At 42.2% G+C, this 19,748-nt stretch overlaps 1 protein-coding gene across 8 annotated transcripts in view; it reads right to left on the minus strand.

Moving 5' to 3' along the window:
* TTC7A (tetratricopeptide repeat domain 7A) overlaps nt 1–19,748 on the minus strand; it is a 198,468-nt gene that overhangs the window by 136,505 nt on the left and 42,215 nt on the right. For all 8 annotated transcript variants that reach the window (XM_077336987.1, XM_077336959.1, XM_077337005.1 and 5 more), the window contains 2 exons: nt 12,394–12,531; nt 10,928–11,011 (listed from right to left, as the gene is read on the minus strand). In XM_077336987.1, the coding sequence (XP_077193102.1) occupies nt 10,928–11,011; nt 12,394–12,531 (222 nt within the window). The remainder of the gene's footprint in view (nt 1–10,927; nt 11,012–12,393; nt 12,532–19,748) is intronic.

Genomic DNA, 19,748 nt, shown 5'->3' on the forward strand with positions numbered 1-19,748 from the left:
AGGAAATCTCAGCTGAAATCTCAGCTGAGCCTAAGTAACCACTAAGAAGCTATCAAACATATACAAAAAATTGGTCATTTTGTAGAGTTCAATGCCTTCCGGGCCTCAGCTTCCAACTCAAAATTTTGTCCTGAGCTGCCTGGAAAGAGTGGGTGGAAATAGGTCAGCATAGAGTAAATGTCGTCACCCCTAACTTTTAACAAATCCAACTAGCAAGAAGAATTTTAATATCCAACAGGTACATTTGGAATTGTAGATTTTCATGTTTTTATGGAATTTTATGGGGTACGTTGTTTTATTGTTGTGAGCAGCCTCGAGACACTTAGTCAAGACAGGTGGGATATAAATCAAATTATAAATAAAATAAATAAATTTCCTGGCAAGGACAATGGAAAAAGCATCATCAGCTGGATTTCTCCCTCTCATACATTCCAGGCACTGCAAGCATATGCAGATAGTTCCCAGTGGGAAGGGGCAGAGAGTTCAGAATGTCGAGGAAATGGAAGAAAAAAACAAAGAGTGTCGAGGAAATGGAATTTGGAGGATGGGGGGGGGGAGGAAATATCAGTTGAGAGAAGGCCTGAGGAATTGGGGGGGGGGAGAGCTGTTCCCTTGGTTGTTAATTATTAGTAATTTTTTGGATCCCACAGCTGACCCAGGGAACTAGTGAAAAACCTGTTTTGGCCTCCATCACCCTGGCTGAGCAATCACTGACATTATCAACACCAATAGGAGAAGCCACACTTATCAACAATTTTGCTGCCATAAAGTTATTACAAGCATAGGAGCTCTTTTGAAAAGGTGCCATCCAGTTACAACCTCATGGGGTTTTCAAGGGAAGAGATGAGCAGGACTTCTTCTGCACAGCCCCTGTTTTCCTTGGTGGTCCTCCCACCCAAGTACTGGCCCTGCTTAGCTTCCAAGCTCTGACAAGATACTGGCGGAATCACTGGTTACTTGGATTTTGACATCCAGAGCTCCTCACACCTTTTGCCTTAACAATAACTCAGATTTGCAGGGCAATAATCAAAGCTCTCAAAATCTCATTAACAATGCAGCTACAATTCAATCTTAAACCCATAAAGGGCCGTCGGGCCTTCTAGCTATAGTCAGCAGATCTGAGAAAGAGCATGCCTAGGCTTTGAAGATTCCATCTGCATGTATATGCAATTGATCTCAGTGTGGTCTTCTGCAGTGGGTGCATGCACGGGAAAGAAGGAATGATCACACAACAGCCATATTAGAGAAATACTGATTCAGTTCTGTTTGTGTAGGGTCTAAATAATTAGATAATTAAAATGTTGCTATTCCTCAGTGACACTGTGGGTGGAAAGTGCATTGTTTGCAAGGTTCACTGCAAGATAGTAATAATTAGACTTATTAGTGATGTGGCTGTATAGCAGGGGAGAATTTCAATACAAGTTCCACATCAGGATATAAATTCCCCATTCGAATGCCTCTGGACAATGCAAAGATGTGTACTGTTAATCCAGATTGGAAACCAATCATTATTCTCCATTTTGGATTCTAGCACCTGTCATTTAGCCATCACATCAGATCTAAATTTCTGCCCCTTAGCTTGCTATAAGAACTTGGACCCCAATTGAAACAGAAATCATGGCTCTTAGCAACTTATCTTAGCAACTATATCTTGAGAGTCAGATGAAGTATCTGGTTTTCTTTATGACTAGATGGACTACCACAATCCCATGTTTTATTCCGTTATTCATAAAGTGACATGGGTTGCCAATTCCCCACTGGGCATCAAGGCACTCAGGGGTCCAACTTGGATTGAAACTATAATGTGTGGGGACAGGGGACTTCTACAACACCTGTGTGCCATTTTCATGACCAGAAATGGCTCCTGCAACCCATTGTTTGTAGCCATCAATACAAATAAGTTTATGGGAAAACAGTGGCTCCCTGGGACCATTCCAGACTGGGAAAACAACACAGGGAATGGGAAGGCTGAAGTCCTTTCTCAATGTATGCTGGTCATCTGAACCGATCCCCTGCTGGCCTGGGAATTTAGTTCCAAGCACAGAGTTTGCAAGGTACATCTGAACAAAAGTCCTTATGGTGGATTTAGAGAGGACAAGAAAATGATATAATACATGGTTAGTCCCTAAGTGATCCCAAATATCAAGGTTTAATATTGATATGGTATTGACACCAATCATGTATTTTAGAGGGAATTTGCCCTGAAATGCTAAATTGGGAAGAGAAGAATTTCTTAAGTGGATGAACCCCCATATATAAAGGCTCTAGAAGACTCAAAAAATTGTGCTGTCAGTAAGGACTACATTATTCCCTTTGATGGAATTACCTGTTCTGTATGAAACAGTAATGTGCATGTATGCACTGGCCTACCATTGGAATGTGTGAGGAAGGACCCCTCAAAGAAACTCCGCTTCTTCAACAGAGCACCTATCAGGCTACAAATCATGACTGAGACGCCAATCCAGGGTTGGCTCAACATTATCACTGATATGACCTACTGTTTCAGATTTACACGTAGTTTTGACCAGCAAAAATTCCTGTCTGTAAAATCCCTGATTTCAAATTTACCGTTGCATGGCTCCACATCTTAACAAGTTGCATGTTTCAAAGAAGCACCTCCTTTTAGAGCCAGTTTTCTCACAAAATGGAAATGTACAGTATTTTTGGGATGTTATCTTATTTAGAGACATACACCTCCACCCTGATGAGGATTCACAGGACAATAAATAATTGTCAAATCTTCCCCAGATTCAAATCAAGCCCCTAAACAACACTAAAAGTTCATAGGCTCTTCAGCTAAGGAATTTCCCCTCCCATCTCAGTTTTGTGTATATTACTAAAATTCGATTTGCCCTTTTTAAATTTACAGGCTTGTTTTGTAGCACAGGGAAGCGCCTTGTAGATTGTGAGCTGCCCTGTTTTGCTGTCTTGATGAAGTGAGTGGTGCATACGGGAACAGGCAAGGAAGACAGGCAGAGCTAGATTTTGAAACATAAGATTTATTTATTTATTTATTTAGATTTATATACCGCCCTCCCCGAAGGCTCAGATCCTCTAGAAAGAACACCTCCTTGAAAACTCACTACTGCAGAACGAAGAAGAAGAGTTGGTTCTTATATGCCGCTTTTTCTCTACCCAAAGGAGTCTCAAAGCAGCTTACAGTAGCCTTCCCTTTCTTCTCACTGCAACAGAAACCCTGTGAGGTGGGTGAGGCTGAGAGAGCCCTGATATTACCACTCAGTCAGAGCAGCTTTATCAGTGCCATGGCGAGCCCAAGGTCACCCAGCTGGCTGCATGTGGGGGAGTGCAGAATTGAACCTGGCTTGCCAGATTAGAAGTCCGTGCTCCTAACCACTACACCAAACTGGCTCCACAGATGTTGGTGTCCTTTGTCGGCCACCTTTCAAACCCAGAGTATGTACATATTGATTTAAATTCAGGTCTGTTAATATTGTCCATTTCAGTTCTGAATTTGGAGCCTCTCAGTTCAGGCCACTTTGGCTGATATATATTTGTCCCTGTACCTGGCTAATAGGAGTTGCCACGGGCGTGGGAGAAGCTGCTGTCAGTCTGTTTTATCCTCATCATTAAAGTAATTGGCTGAGATGACAGACATTATAGAATCTAATATAAACTGTTCTCAGTATTTAGAATGATAACCCAATTGTTTGAGCCACTGGCTGTTATCCAAGTACAACTTTAGTCATCTTACTATGATCCTGCTGAATGTTGAAAAATCTCTGGAAATTTCCATGTGCTGCACTGTTTTCAAGGCATACATTTTTCTGTATCTCACCCCCACCCCTTGTTCCTCTCCAGCCAAAGAAATCAAACAACTAAATGTCCTCTAGAATGGTTGACCTTTGTAACCAAATCTCGAACCACTGAATGTACAATGTTTTAACTTCTTTTCCCTGCTTGTGCTATTTAAGGAGCCATCTAAGGCCCTTGTATCTCCCAAGGCTCCTGACTGCAATGAAAAGACGAATGTGCTCTTTTTTTTTAAGTATGTTACTTAGCAACCAGGCTAAGCTTTTGCAAGGAAAGCAATAGAAGAAGCATCCCAAATCAAATCCTCTCCTTGCCACCATGGAATTGCACATCAGACATATTTATATATTGTTCTCCATAACTTTCTGAAAGGGTCTGTATCACTCTGCGGAAGTAGGAAAATTGCCAGGTCAAAAACTAAGTATGCTAAAACAATTACTATACTGTCTCTTGTTGCATGGCTGTTGCCTTTTTGCATTGTAAAATCTATTGAGCATTTATGTTTAAGGATATATGTTTTTCTTAGTTCATTACATTTACATTCTCCCCTTTCTCTAAACAGCTCAAAGTATGATGGCTTCCCCCCCCCCCGCCCCCACTTCTGCCCATGCAACAAACGTAACAGGCTCAGCTGAGATACACTAACCATAGAAAGGCTTTCCCTAGTCCAGGACTACCCTTTACCCCATGCATTTTGTCTATACCGCATCGGGTAGAAAGCAGCTAACAATTTAAACCACTCACACATACACTAATAGCAACCTAGTTGCAGGCTCTGAATGCCAACGCACGTGTCACATGCCTTATTAAATTGCCCCGGAGCGCTTTGTCTCTGCGCAACGCTGACTTTTCAAGGCAAGAAGCCGAGAGTGAAATGAAACAGTGGCAATGGATTGCAAAGCAGCCTCCCTGTACATTCTCTGCCTGACGCCCTGCCAGAATTCCAGCAGAACAGCAAACATCAGCTGGGAGCTCTTTGATTCTCTCGCCCACACAGAGTAACCAAGGTGTCACCAAGAGCAGAGCAGCTATTTGCAAAGCCCCCCCCCCCCCCCGCTCCCTTGTGCTACTCAGAAAAATATTTCAAGAATCAGTCCCGGAGATTATAGTGCTGTCTCCTTTGCCTACCATGTGCATTTGCACACTGGTCAAAATAATTTTGCTTCCCTGTCCCCCATCACATTCCTGTCTTATTGCTGGGTGTTAATCAACCCAGGATAACTACCATGTATTCAACATTTGCATGCTAGCAAGGACTGGAGTGAGACCCAATTCATTTGCCACAAGGGCAGTGTGGTTGGTGTAACAGCCATAGTAAAGGACAGAATGGTGGAAAGTGAGGAAGGAGAGTGGCACTGGAGAAAGGTCCCTCTTCTTTCAAGCTTGCCAGATAGTTGATCAGCAAACAGCCGTGCATTCTGAGTCAAAGACGGCTGGCTGGCTATTCAACAGGGGATTCACTGGGGCATAGTTCAAGAGAATTTCTTTTTAAAGCCTGTTTGTGTATTTATTTATTAATATAACACAGCTCATGCATTAACCAACAAGAGGAAACTGGCATGACATAGTCTTTTTCAGTGTCCCTGTATTAGAAAGGCAGAACTTTTGCGAAGAGGATGTTAACCATAGCAGAGTGCAGTATCATGAAGAGGAAGCAACGCAGGATTAATGAAGAAACAGGTCCTCTGGTTACAGTTAAAAGATATTATTATCAAATCTATGAAGATTCATGGGGCAATAGAAGGACTTGTCAAACTGTGTATCCATCATACCACACATTTATGAGTCACATTCTCAAGTATTGCAGATCTGAAAATAAAACCTCAGGATATAGGATCTCATTTCTTAGTAATGATGTCAGGAATTGGCTGTGGCCAAGAGACAGGTGAAAAGTGATCTTTTACCTAAAACCCCAAGTGCACCCGGTGGTCTGGATAGATCATCCAGTTTCCTCATCATCTCTCTCTCATTACTGGTCCCACCCCTGTCTCACTGAGTTGCAGAGCATGACAAAAATTGTAGGCTACATGTTCTGCTCTGTCCTCCACCCCATTAGTGAGATGGCGGAATAGCAGTGGATATGACAGGAAACCTTCAGGAAAGGTTTGGGAGTAGAAACCAAACACTGCATAGATCAAGTAAGGAAAGGGGAAGGAAGTTTCTTAAGCCCAAATTCCAGGGTCTTCACAGATATGGTATCGGTTTGCAGTCTTATTGGTACATCCAGAAGACTGAAGGTTATGACATTACTGGGGTTTTTTCTAGTTCTTTAAATACATTTCAACTGATGTACATGTGAAGCTGGATGTAATATACTTTAAATAACTGAAACAGCATGTCAAAGAATAAGCCACAGGGGAGGGAATGGACTACTGTGAAAATTGGTGATAACATCACCTTATGAGGTGATGTGGCCCAGAGCCGCCAAGAATGGGCGGTATAGAAATCCAAACAAATAAATAAATGATGGGCTTAATGAAATCCAAGAATCACGCAACTTTGAACTCCAAGATCTATACACATTAGGAACTTCACAACAAAACTGAAAGGTGACCAAGACAAACTAGATAGACAGCAAGTGATTAGCAACTGACAGTAGCTTCCTAAGCAAAGTTATGCCCACCTAAATCCATTGGAGTCAATAAGTTTAGGAGGGTATAAGTCTTTTAAAGATTGCACTGTAAATCTCCTAAGGTTTGTTAATAGCTGCTGGAGGGATGCCGTGCATTAGATTGAAACTGCAAGAGCAAGGAAGAAGAGTTTAACCCTATCCCCTCCCTGCCATTTTCTTGACTGAAACTTTTTATTGTAGGGCAAACGACAAATAGCCAAAGAACTTTAAAAACAAGATATTAGCAATAATATTAATGAAAAGCTATATGTGTAGAACAAATTAGTTACATCAAATGCAACATGGTTACCATACCAATTTTTAAAGATGAGACTGCAACAGGTAGCCATTTCTTTCAAATGCTTTCATCTGACTACTACAGAAAACTTGTAGATAATACAGACTTCAATATATACATTCTCATCAAATTCTTGCAGTAAAAACGGAAGGTGATAAAGATCTCAACATAAGATTTGGGAAGCAGTTACATCTCCTTGAAAATCAAAAATGTCAAATATGTTTCTTCACTTATGCAGGAAAGTAACAGGATCCAGCTAAATACCAGTGTGTGTGTGTGTGTGGAGGGGGGATATTGAGAAACATGTAATAATTATTCTTATCATTCAAGTAAACTGCTAAAGTGATATGTACCTATTGTGCATTCCACATAAGTAATGCTTACTCATGTTCATAAACAGAAACCAAGAAAAATATGAACACTGCATTATGCATAATGATGGGTTGCCAGGTCTTTGCTGGCCACTGTTGGAGCAATTGGGGATAGGGTTGCTAGCTCTCAGTTGGGAAGCTCCTGGAGATCTGGGAACAGAGCCTGAGGAAGACAGGGACCTCATAGGGGACAATGCCATAGAGACCACCCTCCAAAGCAGCCATTTTCTACAGGGGAACTGATTTCTGTGGACTGACTACACACTGTAATTCTGTGGGATACACAAGTCCCTCCTGGAAGCTGGCATCCCTATTTTATATTAATAAAGATTATCTCAGTAACAGTCTAGAAGACTATATTCAAATTGTCCTGGCCGGCATGGCTTATGCTAGCCCAATTCCATCAGATCTTGGAAGCTAAGCAGGGTCAGCCTTGATAAGCACTCGGATGAGAGACCATCAAGGAAGTCCAGGGTTCCTATATAGAGGCGAGAAACCACCTCTGTTAGTCACTTACAATGAAAACCTATAGGGTCACCAAAAGTTGGCTGCAATTTGACACTTTACACCATTGATGTTAAAAAAATTTTTTTTATAGATTCACAATAGTCCAATGAGGAAGCATGAAACAAATATCTACCAAGGATCTCATGATTTACAATTGATATAACCATGTGCAACTGATGATAATGGTAACTGTACTTGTTAAAATATCATATCACTCTAATTAATTAACACTGTTGTTAACACACTGTTTGGTTAATTTTGGTTTCTTGAGTACTTGCATTTATTTCATTTACATCCCCTCTGGTTTTATTCTATTTGTTTCTATGTTTTGTTTTATTATTGTTCTGGTCTGAGTCCGTTTAAATAAACTACTACTACTACATTCACATCCCCTCCCATCTACCAAGTGCTCAGGGCAGCTTACAATATTAAAAACATTAAAATATAAACAGCAAACTGAAAAAAAGCAATAAACAACCATAATATAAATTCCTCAGCTGCTGTTTTGATACTATCTCCCATTCCCCATGGTAGCTATTAAATTTAAAACCCTTGATATCCAGTCACAGATCTTCTTCCATCATCTCTAGTTTGGTCCCAAATGTAAAATATGTCTATTTGTATTTATACATACATGCACACACTCACACTGTTGCAAGTCCAGCTAATATAACTTTAAAACTAAAGAGGGGGAAAGACTATTAAGTTCACACTTTCCTATATAAAGACTCTATTATTGTTGTTGTTGTTATTGGATTTATTACCCGCCATACCCAGCAAGCTGACTCGCAGCAGGTTACAACATTAAAAACCCCACAATAGAATATAACCATCCCCAACTAAAACCATTCTGATTCCAATGACCAACTAACCCTTCCCCACCCCTCTGTTCAACAACACCCTCGTCCGACATCTCAGGGGAAAAAATGTAATGGGAGGAGGGCTTGATATCCTGGCCAAATTGAGGAGGGGCCCTCATTGCCACCCAGCCTCAACCAAATGCCCAGTGGAAGAGCTCCATCTCGCAGGCACTGAGGAACTGCACAAGTTCCGTCAGGGCCCTTAGTTCTTCTGGCAGTTTGTTCCACCAGGTCAGGGCCAGGACTGAAAAGGCCCTGGCCCTGGTCAAGTCCAGGTGAACTTCTCGTGGACCAGGGACCACCAGCAGATTCATACCCACTAAGCACAAGGACCGTAGCAGCTGCATTTTGCACCAGCTGTAATTTCCGGGTCAAGAACAAGGGTAGGCCTGCATAGAGCGAGTTACAGAAGTCAAGCCTGGAGGTGACCGAGGCATGAATCACTGGTGCATAGGTGCTCAGAGGACAGGTAGGGCACTAGTAGCCTTGCTTGGTGTAGATGGAATAATGTCTGTCAAGCTACCTTTGTGACCTGGGCCTCCATCGATAAGAAGGCATCCAACATCACACCCAAGTTCCAGGTGGATGGTACAATGTTTAGTTGCACCGCAGGCAGGCTGGGTAAGCGTGCTTCCTGATCTGTCCCCCTCCTGCCCAGCCACAGGACCTCTATCTTCATAGAATCATAGAATCATAGAGTTGGAAGGGGCCATACAAGCCTTCTAGTCCAACCCCCTGCTCAACGCAGGATCAGCCCAAAACATCCTAAAGCATCCAAGAAAAGTGTGTATCCAACCTTTGCTTGAAGACTGCCAGTGAGGGGGAGCTCACCACCTCCTTAGGCAGCCTATTCCACTGCTGAACTACTCTGACTGTGAAAATTTTTTTCCTGATATCTAGCCTATATCGTTGTACTTGTAGTTTAAACCCATTACTGCGTGTCCTCTCCTCTGCAGCCAACAGAAACAGCATCCTACCCTCCTCCAAATGACAACCTTTCAAATACTTAAAGAGGGCTATCATGTCCCCTCTCAACCTCCTTTTCTCCAGGCTGAACATTCCCAAGTCCTTCAACCTATCTTCATAGGGCTTGGTCCCTTGGCCCCAGATCATCCTCGTCGCTCTCCTCTGTACCCTTTCAATTTTATCTACGTCCTTCTTGTGATTTTGATGTGATGCCCCTGTTGATACAGCCCAAAATGGCATTTGCCTTTTTTACTGCTGCATCACACTGCCTGCTCATGTTTAGTTTACAATCCACAAGTACCCCAAGGTCTCGTTCACACACAGTGTTACCTATCTTGGAGGGGTTGCATTTCAGGCAGCTCAACTCCAACCATCTAGCCATGGCTAGACATTAAATATAACAATAGAGAATTCCTCACTACATTCTGACAAAAAATGGAACATTGTTTGGAAATATCTCGGTACAGTTCTAGAGATGTAATTAAGGGCCAAGCAGATGACATTGTACAAAAATATAAAAAACTGAATATATTTTATGTAATTGGGGGTTTTGTCATCATATTCATATCCTTAACTGAGTTACTAGTAACTCATTTGATTGATATATAGATAAAAATGAGCTAAAAGGTAAAGGTAAAAGTATCCCCTGTGCAAGCACTGGGCTCATGTCTGACCCTTGGGGTGACGCCCTCTAGCGTTTTCATGGCAGACTCAATACGGGGTGATTTGCCAGTGCCTTCCCCAGTCATGACCGTTTACCCCCCAGCAAGCTGGGTACTCATTTTACCGACCTCGTAAGGATGGAAGGCTGAGTCAACCTTGAGCCGGCTGCTGGGATTGAACTCCCATCCTCATGAGCAGAGCTTTCAGACTGCATGTCAGCTGCCTTACCACTCTGGACCACAAAGAGGCTCATAAATGAGCTACCAGGTTTTTAAATATAATGCTAAATATGAGCCTATGAGCAGTTTAGTGGCAACATCTGTAAGAATAAAAAGCTCCAGTAAAGAAAGGGAGGAGCCGGATTCGGCAAGTGTTGCTGTTGAATAACTGCTTTCATAGAATCATAGAGCTGAAAGGCTTTTATTAGCCTTTGTGCCCAATGCTTTGTTCAGTGCAAAGAATTCAAAGGTAAAACATTCCTGACTTCTTGAAGACCTCTAGCAAGGGAGAGGTTTTTTTACACCCTAGGACATTCATTCCACTGTGAAACAGCTTAAAAATGTAATTCCTGTGTTCAGCCAAAATCCACCCTGCAACACTTAACTGGATCTAGCCTTGCCCTCTGAAGCAACAGAGAACTAGTCCTTGCTCTCTTTTAAATGGACATAAGAAGGCAGACCCTGAATAATTAGTTCATTCATAGCAAAAGTTACATCCCTTTATCAATCATAGTTGTTCATAGCTTAGATTCACAGAGAAAAGTCAGGCTGTCCATCATTATAATTTGTCATATTAATTACATAGAATAACAACAATAGTTCAGATTACCCATAGCCTCAGTGTCTCAATAATAGGGATCCCTCCTTGATTTGGGCCTTACCTTGCCGCAAGCTGCCATGGAAAGTGCCAACTGATACCAGAGATGAAATTCACCAAATGCAAGCTTCATTGCACGTTCTAAACACTAACAGGGAAAAACAGAAAAGAGGCATCATGAGATTTCTTTGACCGAAGCCCTAAGAACATGTGCCTGGCAGTGAGCTCCACTAAATAAAAGGGAACCGACTAAACATGTACTTTAAAAAAATACAATATTTATATGCCACCTTTCCATCCAAACAGGATTCTCAAGGTGGCAAACATCAAAGCATTAAAAAAACATAAAACAATAAAGCAGTGTTATATAAATACATATATATATGCACATATATATGTGTGTGTATATCTATTTATCTAAATATTTAACAATACAATAAAAACAAACATACACAACCAATGTTGAGGACCAATTAGCATGTACTGGAGGGTCACAGGTGAAAAAATGTATTTAGCAACTGCAGGAAGAAAATAGCAGTGGGAGACAGATGAATCTCCCATGGAAGGAAGTTCCAAAGTTTTAGTGCCATGACTTGAGAAGGAAAGTGCCATGACTTTCCTTGGTTTACCACCACATAGTCTAGCCCTCAGATAGTGGGGACATCAGTAGCAAGCCTTCCAAAGACAACCAGAGGGGACAGGTAGGTATAATATTCCACTGTAATTTTTGTAGAATGGGTTGCCAAAAGAGGATTCAGAATCCTCAACATTAGGGAATGTTTTAAAAAGCCTACAACAGAAATATCCATCTGGGATAGTTCGTGTCAGAGGTGTGCAAGAGCTATCCTGTATAATTAGGGTGGCTCAGGGGAAGTTGTCTGAATGCCTGAAGTTATATTGTAACAGTTCATCTTATCAGCAGTTTAATGGCCAGGTCTGTATTATATATAGTTTTTATGGCTTGTGTGTGTGTGTGTTTTTAATGGCCTATGTTTTCTCAGTGTCTAGTGTTTTATACTGTGGTTTTTAACTGTAAACTACCCTGAGCAGAACTCTGAAGATGTGACTCAGGAATATTCTAAATAATCACACAGTCCATTCTACCACTATGCAGCTCTGTGGCTGCATTCCCTTGACTGTGTGACTCAAGCCCAAACATCCTTTCTTTTATCATGCTGTGTGAGAAGGGGATGTTTTCCTTAGGGATACAATGCTGCTATGGGAAGATGCTGTGGCTTGGGCTTCTCCCCTGTGGCCCTGGGCTTCTCGTGTTAGCGGCGAAACAATAAGCTAGCTGCAGCAGCTTCCACACTGTTGGCGGGATGTAGGGAAATGGTCCTAGAGTCCTAATTCAGAGGGAGTCATAGATACTGCTCGTGCCCCAAGGCTGAATTTGTACTCCAATAAATGTTTCAGTTGAATGTATTGCCATTTGGACACACTTCAACAAGTATTACAAGCGAGGTGGCTTCTGTCTGAAAGAATTATGAGTGCTGTCTCTGCTAAAAAAGAAAATGTTGGGTTAGTTACCTCAGAAAGCATGACATACTGCCCTCTTCTGCCCAGTGTGATACTAAGGAGATCATAAACTGCTGACGCATCCTGCAGACTGGCAGCTCGATCATCCTTCTGGTCTGGGGCCCGGCTAATTACTGCTTCCTGGTTTGCCTGACAATAAAGAGATCAGACTGAGACATAACAATAAGAGTGAGCCAGGTCCATTGCAGAAGGGTCTTCAGCCAAATACTGTATGTCAAAGTCAAGCACTGCACCAGCGTACACATTCATCTGCAGGAATCTAATTCAAGGAGGCAGAACACATTTACAGGAAGTCTGGAAGACAATGCCTGAGGATTCTCTCTCAGAATCTGTAGAATGGAAGATGACAAAGGCCTAGAGGGTTAGAGTTTTCAAAAGCCTGAGGCCACACTTAAATTGTATGCTAAGTTACTTCAGCTGCCTGCAATTTTATTATGGCAACTGCATGCCCTTTACAAAATGCTTTCCAGGTTTCCTGTGGTTCAAAAATGTGGCTTACAATAAGAATCACAATGTTCCCTTTGCAATTTTACAGTATTCTCTAAATTGCCTCTCACAAATCATTTTCTGAAGATCACTACAACTTCGCAATACCATTTTGACATTTTGCCGCATTTAGTAGCACAAGCCAGTCTGTACTAGGGTTGTGGCACAATGCAATGGGGCTGCAGGAAGTCCTCCACATGAACTTCCTCAGATTCATTATTGACTTGCATTTGTATGGGGAAATGCAGCTGTCTACCTAGTTACCTGCAAGTCCAGCAAATTACACAACTCAAAAGACAGCAGCCACAATTTCATGAGCTACCTGAAAAGTCAGAATGAAGCCAGGGTGAAGTAAAGGTTTGGATGCTGAACTTTGACTGGGGAGTTGGGATGCCAGCATTTAGGTGGGACCTGGAGATCCTCCAAAATTACAACATCTCCAGACTACAGAGATCAGTTCCCCTAAAGAAAATGGATGCTTTGGACGGTGGACTCTATGGCATTGGATCTTATTGAGATGTCTGTCCCCCACGCTCCACTCACAAACCTCCAGGAATTTCCCATTCTGGAACTGGCACCCCATCCCTCCCATCCCCCACTGGTAGTAGGCGGAACCTAGCAACCCTACTGGGAAGACCTGGACTAAAATCCCGCTCAATCGTGTAACCTTGAGCCAGTCACTCTCTTTTAGCCTAACATACTTTACAGGGATGTTGCAGATAAATTATCCTCCTGAGAAAATGTGATGTAGTAGTTAGAATATAAACTAGGGCTGGGGTAGTCAAGTTTCAAATCTTTCCTCTTAGTTTAGCCTTCCTCATTGAGTAGTGAGAATCAAATGAAGGAAGACTCATCTGTGTCAGCTCAAGCTCTGTGCAGAAAGGGAAGCATAATTAATCATAATATAGTGCTCTAAGCACCTTGACAACAATGGGGTACAAGGAAATCTTATTTCCGCCACTCACACATTATATCCTCTTTCTCTTTCTTGAAAGCCTCATAAAGGGCTGCCAGGCCACAGCTGGCAACACCCAGGATAAAACAGAGTGGTGTGTGATACACCGGCACCATGCCAGAGCACTTACATCGCTTCTGGTGAAAACAGGAAGTGACAGGATGGGTGCTCTAGCATTTTACAAAAACTCTATGGCAAAATGCTAGCACATCCACCATATCAGTTTCAGTTTTTACCAGAAGTGATGTAGTGCTCTGGTACACGAGTGCACCGTGCAACAATCCCCAGTGTACATTCCTTCCCCATTTCCTCCTGCTGGTACCCAAGTTGCCAGCAGGCAAGAAGATGAGATACCAGGAGATTTCTTGCTATAGCAGGAAGTCTAATACCCCTACCCCCATACCTATTCCACTTTTCCCTTCTCTGCTCCCTTCTCTCCCACTCACCAGCTAACCTACCTTTATCCCCCCCCCCCGCCTTCAGTTTTCCCTCCCCTTTCTCCCTTGGCAGCCCCTCTCCAGGAAACTTCTGGAAGAGTTGCATGGTGCGAGTCCCTAGACGCATGGTGGCCAATTGGGTGGAGGCTGTTGAACACTAGTAAGCAGCCAGACTTGGGTGAGTCATGCTAGTTGCTGCCAGGACTCAATAAGTCCTGGCCTTTACTGGCAGAAACCATGACTTGAGTAGCAGCTTTTGAGTAGCAGCCTTCACAACGACCACTAAAAAGGCATTTGAATTTCACTACTTCGATTATTTGGGGAGTCAACCCCCCAATTATTTCTTTCTTTATTTTTATGCTTCAGATCTTTCAGTATACGCTGAGCTTTTTTAGATTTATAAAATATTGTAGTGTTTTTATTGTATTTATTATTGTAAAGGCTGTATGCCTATTTGTAAGCCACCCTGAGCCGACTTGTCAAGAGAGGCGGGATATAAATTTAATCATAAATAAATAAATAGAAAGATCTGGCATATCTGTTTTTGGCATCCAGACTTAAATATCCACAATTTGCCCATTTTGAGAATTAGTTATATTGATGCACTTTGCATCTTCCTTCCTTTCCTCCTTTAAATATCAACTATGTCAACCACTTCTAACATAGGTAAGACTTTGAATGAAAGATAGATAGGGAACAACCACTTTCCTCTTTTTTTATTCAGAATTAGGTCAAGCTAGGCTCCAGCAATATGTGGACCGAGAACTTCCAGAAGTACAGGCAGGATTTCAAAGAGGCAGGGGAACTAGAGATCAAATTGCCAACATACGCTGGATCATGGAGAAAGCTAGGGAGTTCCAGAAAAACATCTACTTCTGCTTCATTGACTAAGCTAAAGCCTTTGATTGTGTGGAGCACAACAAATGTTGGCAAGTTCTTAAAGAGATGGGAATACCAGAGCATCTTATCTGTCTCTTGAGAAACCTATATGCAGGTCAAGAAGCAACAGTGAGAACCAGGCATGGAATCACTGATTGGTTCAAAATTGAGAAAGGAGTTTGGCAAGGCTGTATACTGTCGCCTTGCCTATTTAACTTGTATGCGGAGCCCATCATGAGAAAGGCAGGGTTAGATGAGTCACAAATTGGGATCAAGATTGCAGGGAGAAATATCAACAACCTCAGATATGCAGATGATACCACTCTAATGGCAGAAAGCAAAGAGGAACTAAAGAGCCTCTTGATGCAGGTGAAGGAAGAGAGTGCAAACGTTGGCTTGAAACTCAACATCAAGAAAACGAAGATCATGGCATCTGGCCCTCTCAATTCCTGGCAAATAGATGGGGAAGAAATGGAGATAGTGACGGATTTTATTTTCCTGGGCTCCAAGATCACTGCAGATGGGGACTGCAGCAAAGAAATTAAAAGACGCTTGCTCCTAGGGAGGAAAGCTGTGGCTAATTTAGACAGCATCCTAAAAAGCAGAGATATCACCCTGCCAACAACAGTGTGTCTAGTCAAAGCTATGGTCTTCCCAGTTGCAATGTATGGCTGTGAAAGTTGGACCATAAGGAAGGCCGAGCGTCAAAGAATTGAGACTTTTAAATTCTGGTGCTGGAGAAGACTCTTGCGAGTCCCTTGGATTGCAAGGCGAACAAACCGGTCTGTCCTAGAGGAGATCAGCCCTGACTGCTCCTTAGAAGGCCAGATCCTGAAGATGAAACTCAAATACTTTGGCCACCTCATGAGAAGGAAGGACTCCTTGGAGAAGAGCCTAATGCTGGGAGCCATCGAGGGCAAAAGAAGAAGGGGACGGCAGAGAATGAGGTGGCTGGATGGAGTCACTGAAGCAGTCGGTGCGAGCTTAAATGGACTCCGGGGAATGGTAGAGGACAGGAAGGCCTGAAGGATCATTGCCCATGGATTTGTGATGGGTTAGACATGACTTCGCACCTAACAACAACAACAGCAAGGTCAATTTCAGAATATTCACTTACGTTGTCTCATTTCCTATGGCAACAGTTGTTTTACTGCAGACACTAAAAACTATTTTATAAGACACTGGAATTCTGATCCTTTTCTATTATCCCATGTCAAAAAACACGTACTTTAGGTAGCTCAAAACCAATTTCAGAGTAAGGGTTCTAGCCTTCTAGTGGGATCTGGGGATCCCCTGGAATTACAGTTCATCTCCAGATTACAGAATTCAATTCTCCTGGAGAAAATGGCTGCTTTGGAGTAGACTCTGAGGCATTGTATTTCATTGAGGTCCTTCCCAGATTCTACCCACAAACCTTCATTCTGGATCTGTTAATACTGGCTGTATATCAAGAAGAAAAATTCACAGTCACAGTAGTTCTGCAGTGGAATTCTGCCTGGGGCATGGGCTCACCCTTGTTGGTGGTCTTCAAGCAGTGGCTGGACACATACTTATCCTGGATGCTTTAGGCCGACCCTGCTTTGAGCAGGGGGTTGGACTAGATGGCCTGTATGGCCCCTTCCAACTCTATGATTCTATGATCCCTACTCTCCCATCCCCTGCCAGTGGCAAGGGCAGACACAACAACCCACTCAACAGGACCAAATAAATCTTTTTACTGTGAATAAATAATGCAGAGAAGAAAGTTAATCAAATTGTTGAAAACCAGTGGTAACTTTAGAGTAGCTAAAGACCAAACTAAATCTGACAGATTCATCTCTGATGTTTCTTTCCCACTCAACTATAAAACAGGGGTAGAGGGAGCCTTATTTCATAAAAGTAGCGTGAGACACAGGGTGCTGAATACCCCATTTCCTGTTACTCGGCTGCTCACAAGCTTTTTTCCGAGGTACTTTTCTGATTTCCACCCAAGAGAGATAAAGGTACTGGAGGAGAGAGGGTTCTCTATCCTTCCCCTGCATGCTCCTATTGTCTTCAGACCTTGATTTGTGTGCCAATAAAGCAATGGCATGAAAAGAAAGAGGAATCTGCCTGCCTCCCCTGCATCTATGTTAGCCCCTGGGTCTGCTTTAATCCAGACCACCATTCACATTGTGTTGAGAAGAAAACCACTGGGGAGGAGGGGGGGGAATATAGGAACAGCTATTTGCAGCCAGCACCCTAATCCATAAGAAAGTTGTAAATCCCAGCTTACATACAAGGTTGGGCTACTTCAGATGTTGTAAAAATGCATCATCAGAGGAAATATGAATGACTCATGCTTCCCATCTCTCATTGTTTCCTAATCTTATTTATTTATATTGTTTGTCTCTATGTCTGTGGGTGGGAGAGAATGCATGTCTTGTCCCTGCATTAGGAATATACACTTTTGCAGGGCGAGGTTGGGAGTATGTGTATCTCCCCGTTTTGCATAATAGCCAGAAGTGTGGGAGGAAGGGAATAAATTACCCTTATTTGGCCAGTGCTCCCTTAGAATGTCAAAAATTGAAACAGCAGCTGTACAAGGAGAAACATCCATTAATTAGGGATCTCTTGTGCTTATCAGGGACCATTTTTTCTATGTGTTTTCCAAAAGCCACTTGCTTTTGGCAATTGACTCGAAGCAGATAGAGGAAACAAAATTGATTCAAAAAACGATTATGGCCTATGCTCCTAATCTGGTTTGCAGAGATGTAGCTAATCCCCCCCCCAACACACACAAAAATTGTATATATGTAGTGTGGGGGGGGGGAAATCAGAGACCAAATATGTTCAGTAATCCATGGCTCTTCTTTGTCATGGTGTGAGCCTTTAAGAGGATGATTAAAAGTGCTTTGGGAAGGCAGAATGCATATAACCCTTATTGCCAACTAAATCCTTCCACACTGAAAAGCACACCATTAAAAAGTTTCTGCACCAGTAAGTCTGCTGCTACATTTATTTGTGAAAAAGAGCTGCACTGAACATGCCCCCACATATGCTGAAAGCTGGTAATCAGCATCACATCACAGTCAGCTATTTTGAGCATTTGTCAGTGGGCCAAGCTGGGAATTTTAAAGTGATGCCTTAGCACAGATAGACTCTTCACCCAAGGTTTTGCTCATTGAACTGCATATAGAGACTTTTCACATTGCAATAAAAAGGGAGCTGTGGCCTATTTGCTCCAGACTTTTAGTAATTGTATCAGCAATTTCCAGCAAAATAATATCCAGTTTCAAATCCAAAAATTTTCAGAATTCCAAGTCTTTAAGAATGCAGGTATATTAAAACTACAATTAAAGAGTTGAGCAGGAGAAAGGAAGCATCACTAGACTGCTTGCAATATTATTATGCAGACATATCTTAATTTTTTTTTAAAAAATGAAGTCATCAGTGGTCCAATATTGAGCTATTCCATGGATTTGTTTGTAACATGCTGGAATCACTAAAATGGGCCATTGTTTGTGGGTCTCCAAACTGCAGCTGAGGCACAAATTTAGACAGCAGACAAAAGACATAATACTTCCTCCTCTTCCTCAGGTCCTTTCCATGTTAACAATTCAAAGCCAGGTCGACAAATTGTAAAGTCTCCTCTATGGCTGTGTTTTTTTCCAGATGTTATGCACAGTGACCCACTGCACATTTGGATCACTTGGAGGCCTGTATTCTAAGCTTTCATTTTTTGAAAAAGAATTATCTAGCTCTTATTGTTGCTGATACATAAGAGGATATGTGCAGGCAGTATTCTGCCCAATCATTTTGTAAAAAGCAAGCCACCTCCTGTCTTCCAGCATTCTAACCAATGGACAAGTCTTACTGTGATGGTGGACATTAATGTGTAGCAATAGTGTTCTGTTTTTACATTTACAGATTGCATACACTGAACAAGAAAGAAGACATATGCAGGATATGTATTTCCCTCATCAGTTAAAGCAAAATCTTTTGTTGTTCTTGGCTAGACCCTTCACTGTTCCCAGTAGGTCTTACTCCCAGTATCTACCTTGTCTCATTCTCCAACGGTCTGGGCTCAAGCTTTCCTAGTGATTGTTTCATATGTGTGCACATGTGACAGAGGGCTTTCTGGTAGGGTAGGTGGTGGCCAGAGATCTCCAAGGATTGCAACTGATCTCCAGGTGAAAGCGATCAGTTCACCTGGAGAAAATGGCTGCTTTGGAAGGTGGGTTCTACGGTATTATACCACACTGAAGTCTTCCCCCTCTCCATCCCTCACCCTTCTCAGGCTCCACCCTCAAAATCTCCAGGTATTTCCCTATTTGGAGCTGGCAAGCCAACTTCTTGTTGAGGCTGCTAAATGGCTATTGCAGAGAGCTCTGGGGGCAAAGAGTGCATATCTTGCCACTGAGGCATAAAACATTTTAGACTGATTTTTAATAAAGTTTTAAAGTATTTTATATTTGTTGGTTAACAGTTTTATCCCATTGTTTTTATATTCTTGTCCATCTTGGGTCCTGAGATGCTTGGGGAAAGTATATAAATATTTTAACCAAATCAATAAATTTCACTCTGGATTTTAACTTGCCACTTACTTATTATAAATGTTTCAGAGGGTG

This window comes from Paroedura picta, chromosome 1 (genome assembly GCF_049243985.1).
Source record: "Paroedura picta isolate Pp20150507F chromosome 1, Ppicta_v3.0, whole genome shotgun sequence".
NCBI classification, from domain to species: domain Eukaryota; kingdom Metazoa; phylum Chordata; class Lepidosauria; order Squamata; family Gekkonidae; genus Paroedura; species Paroedura picta.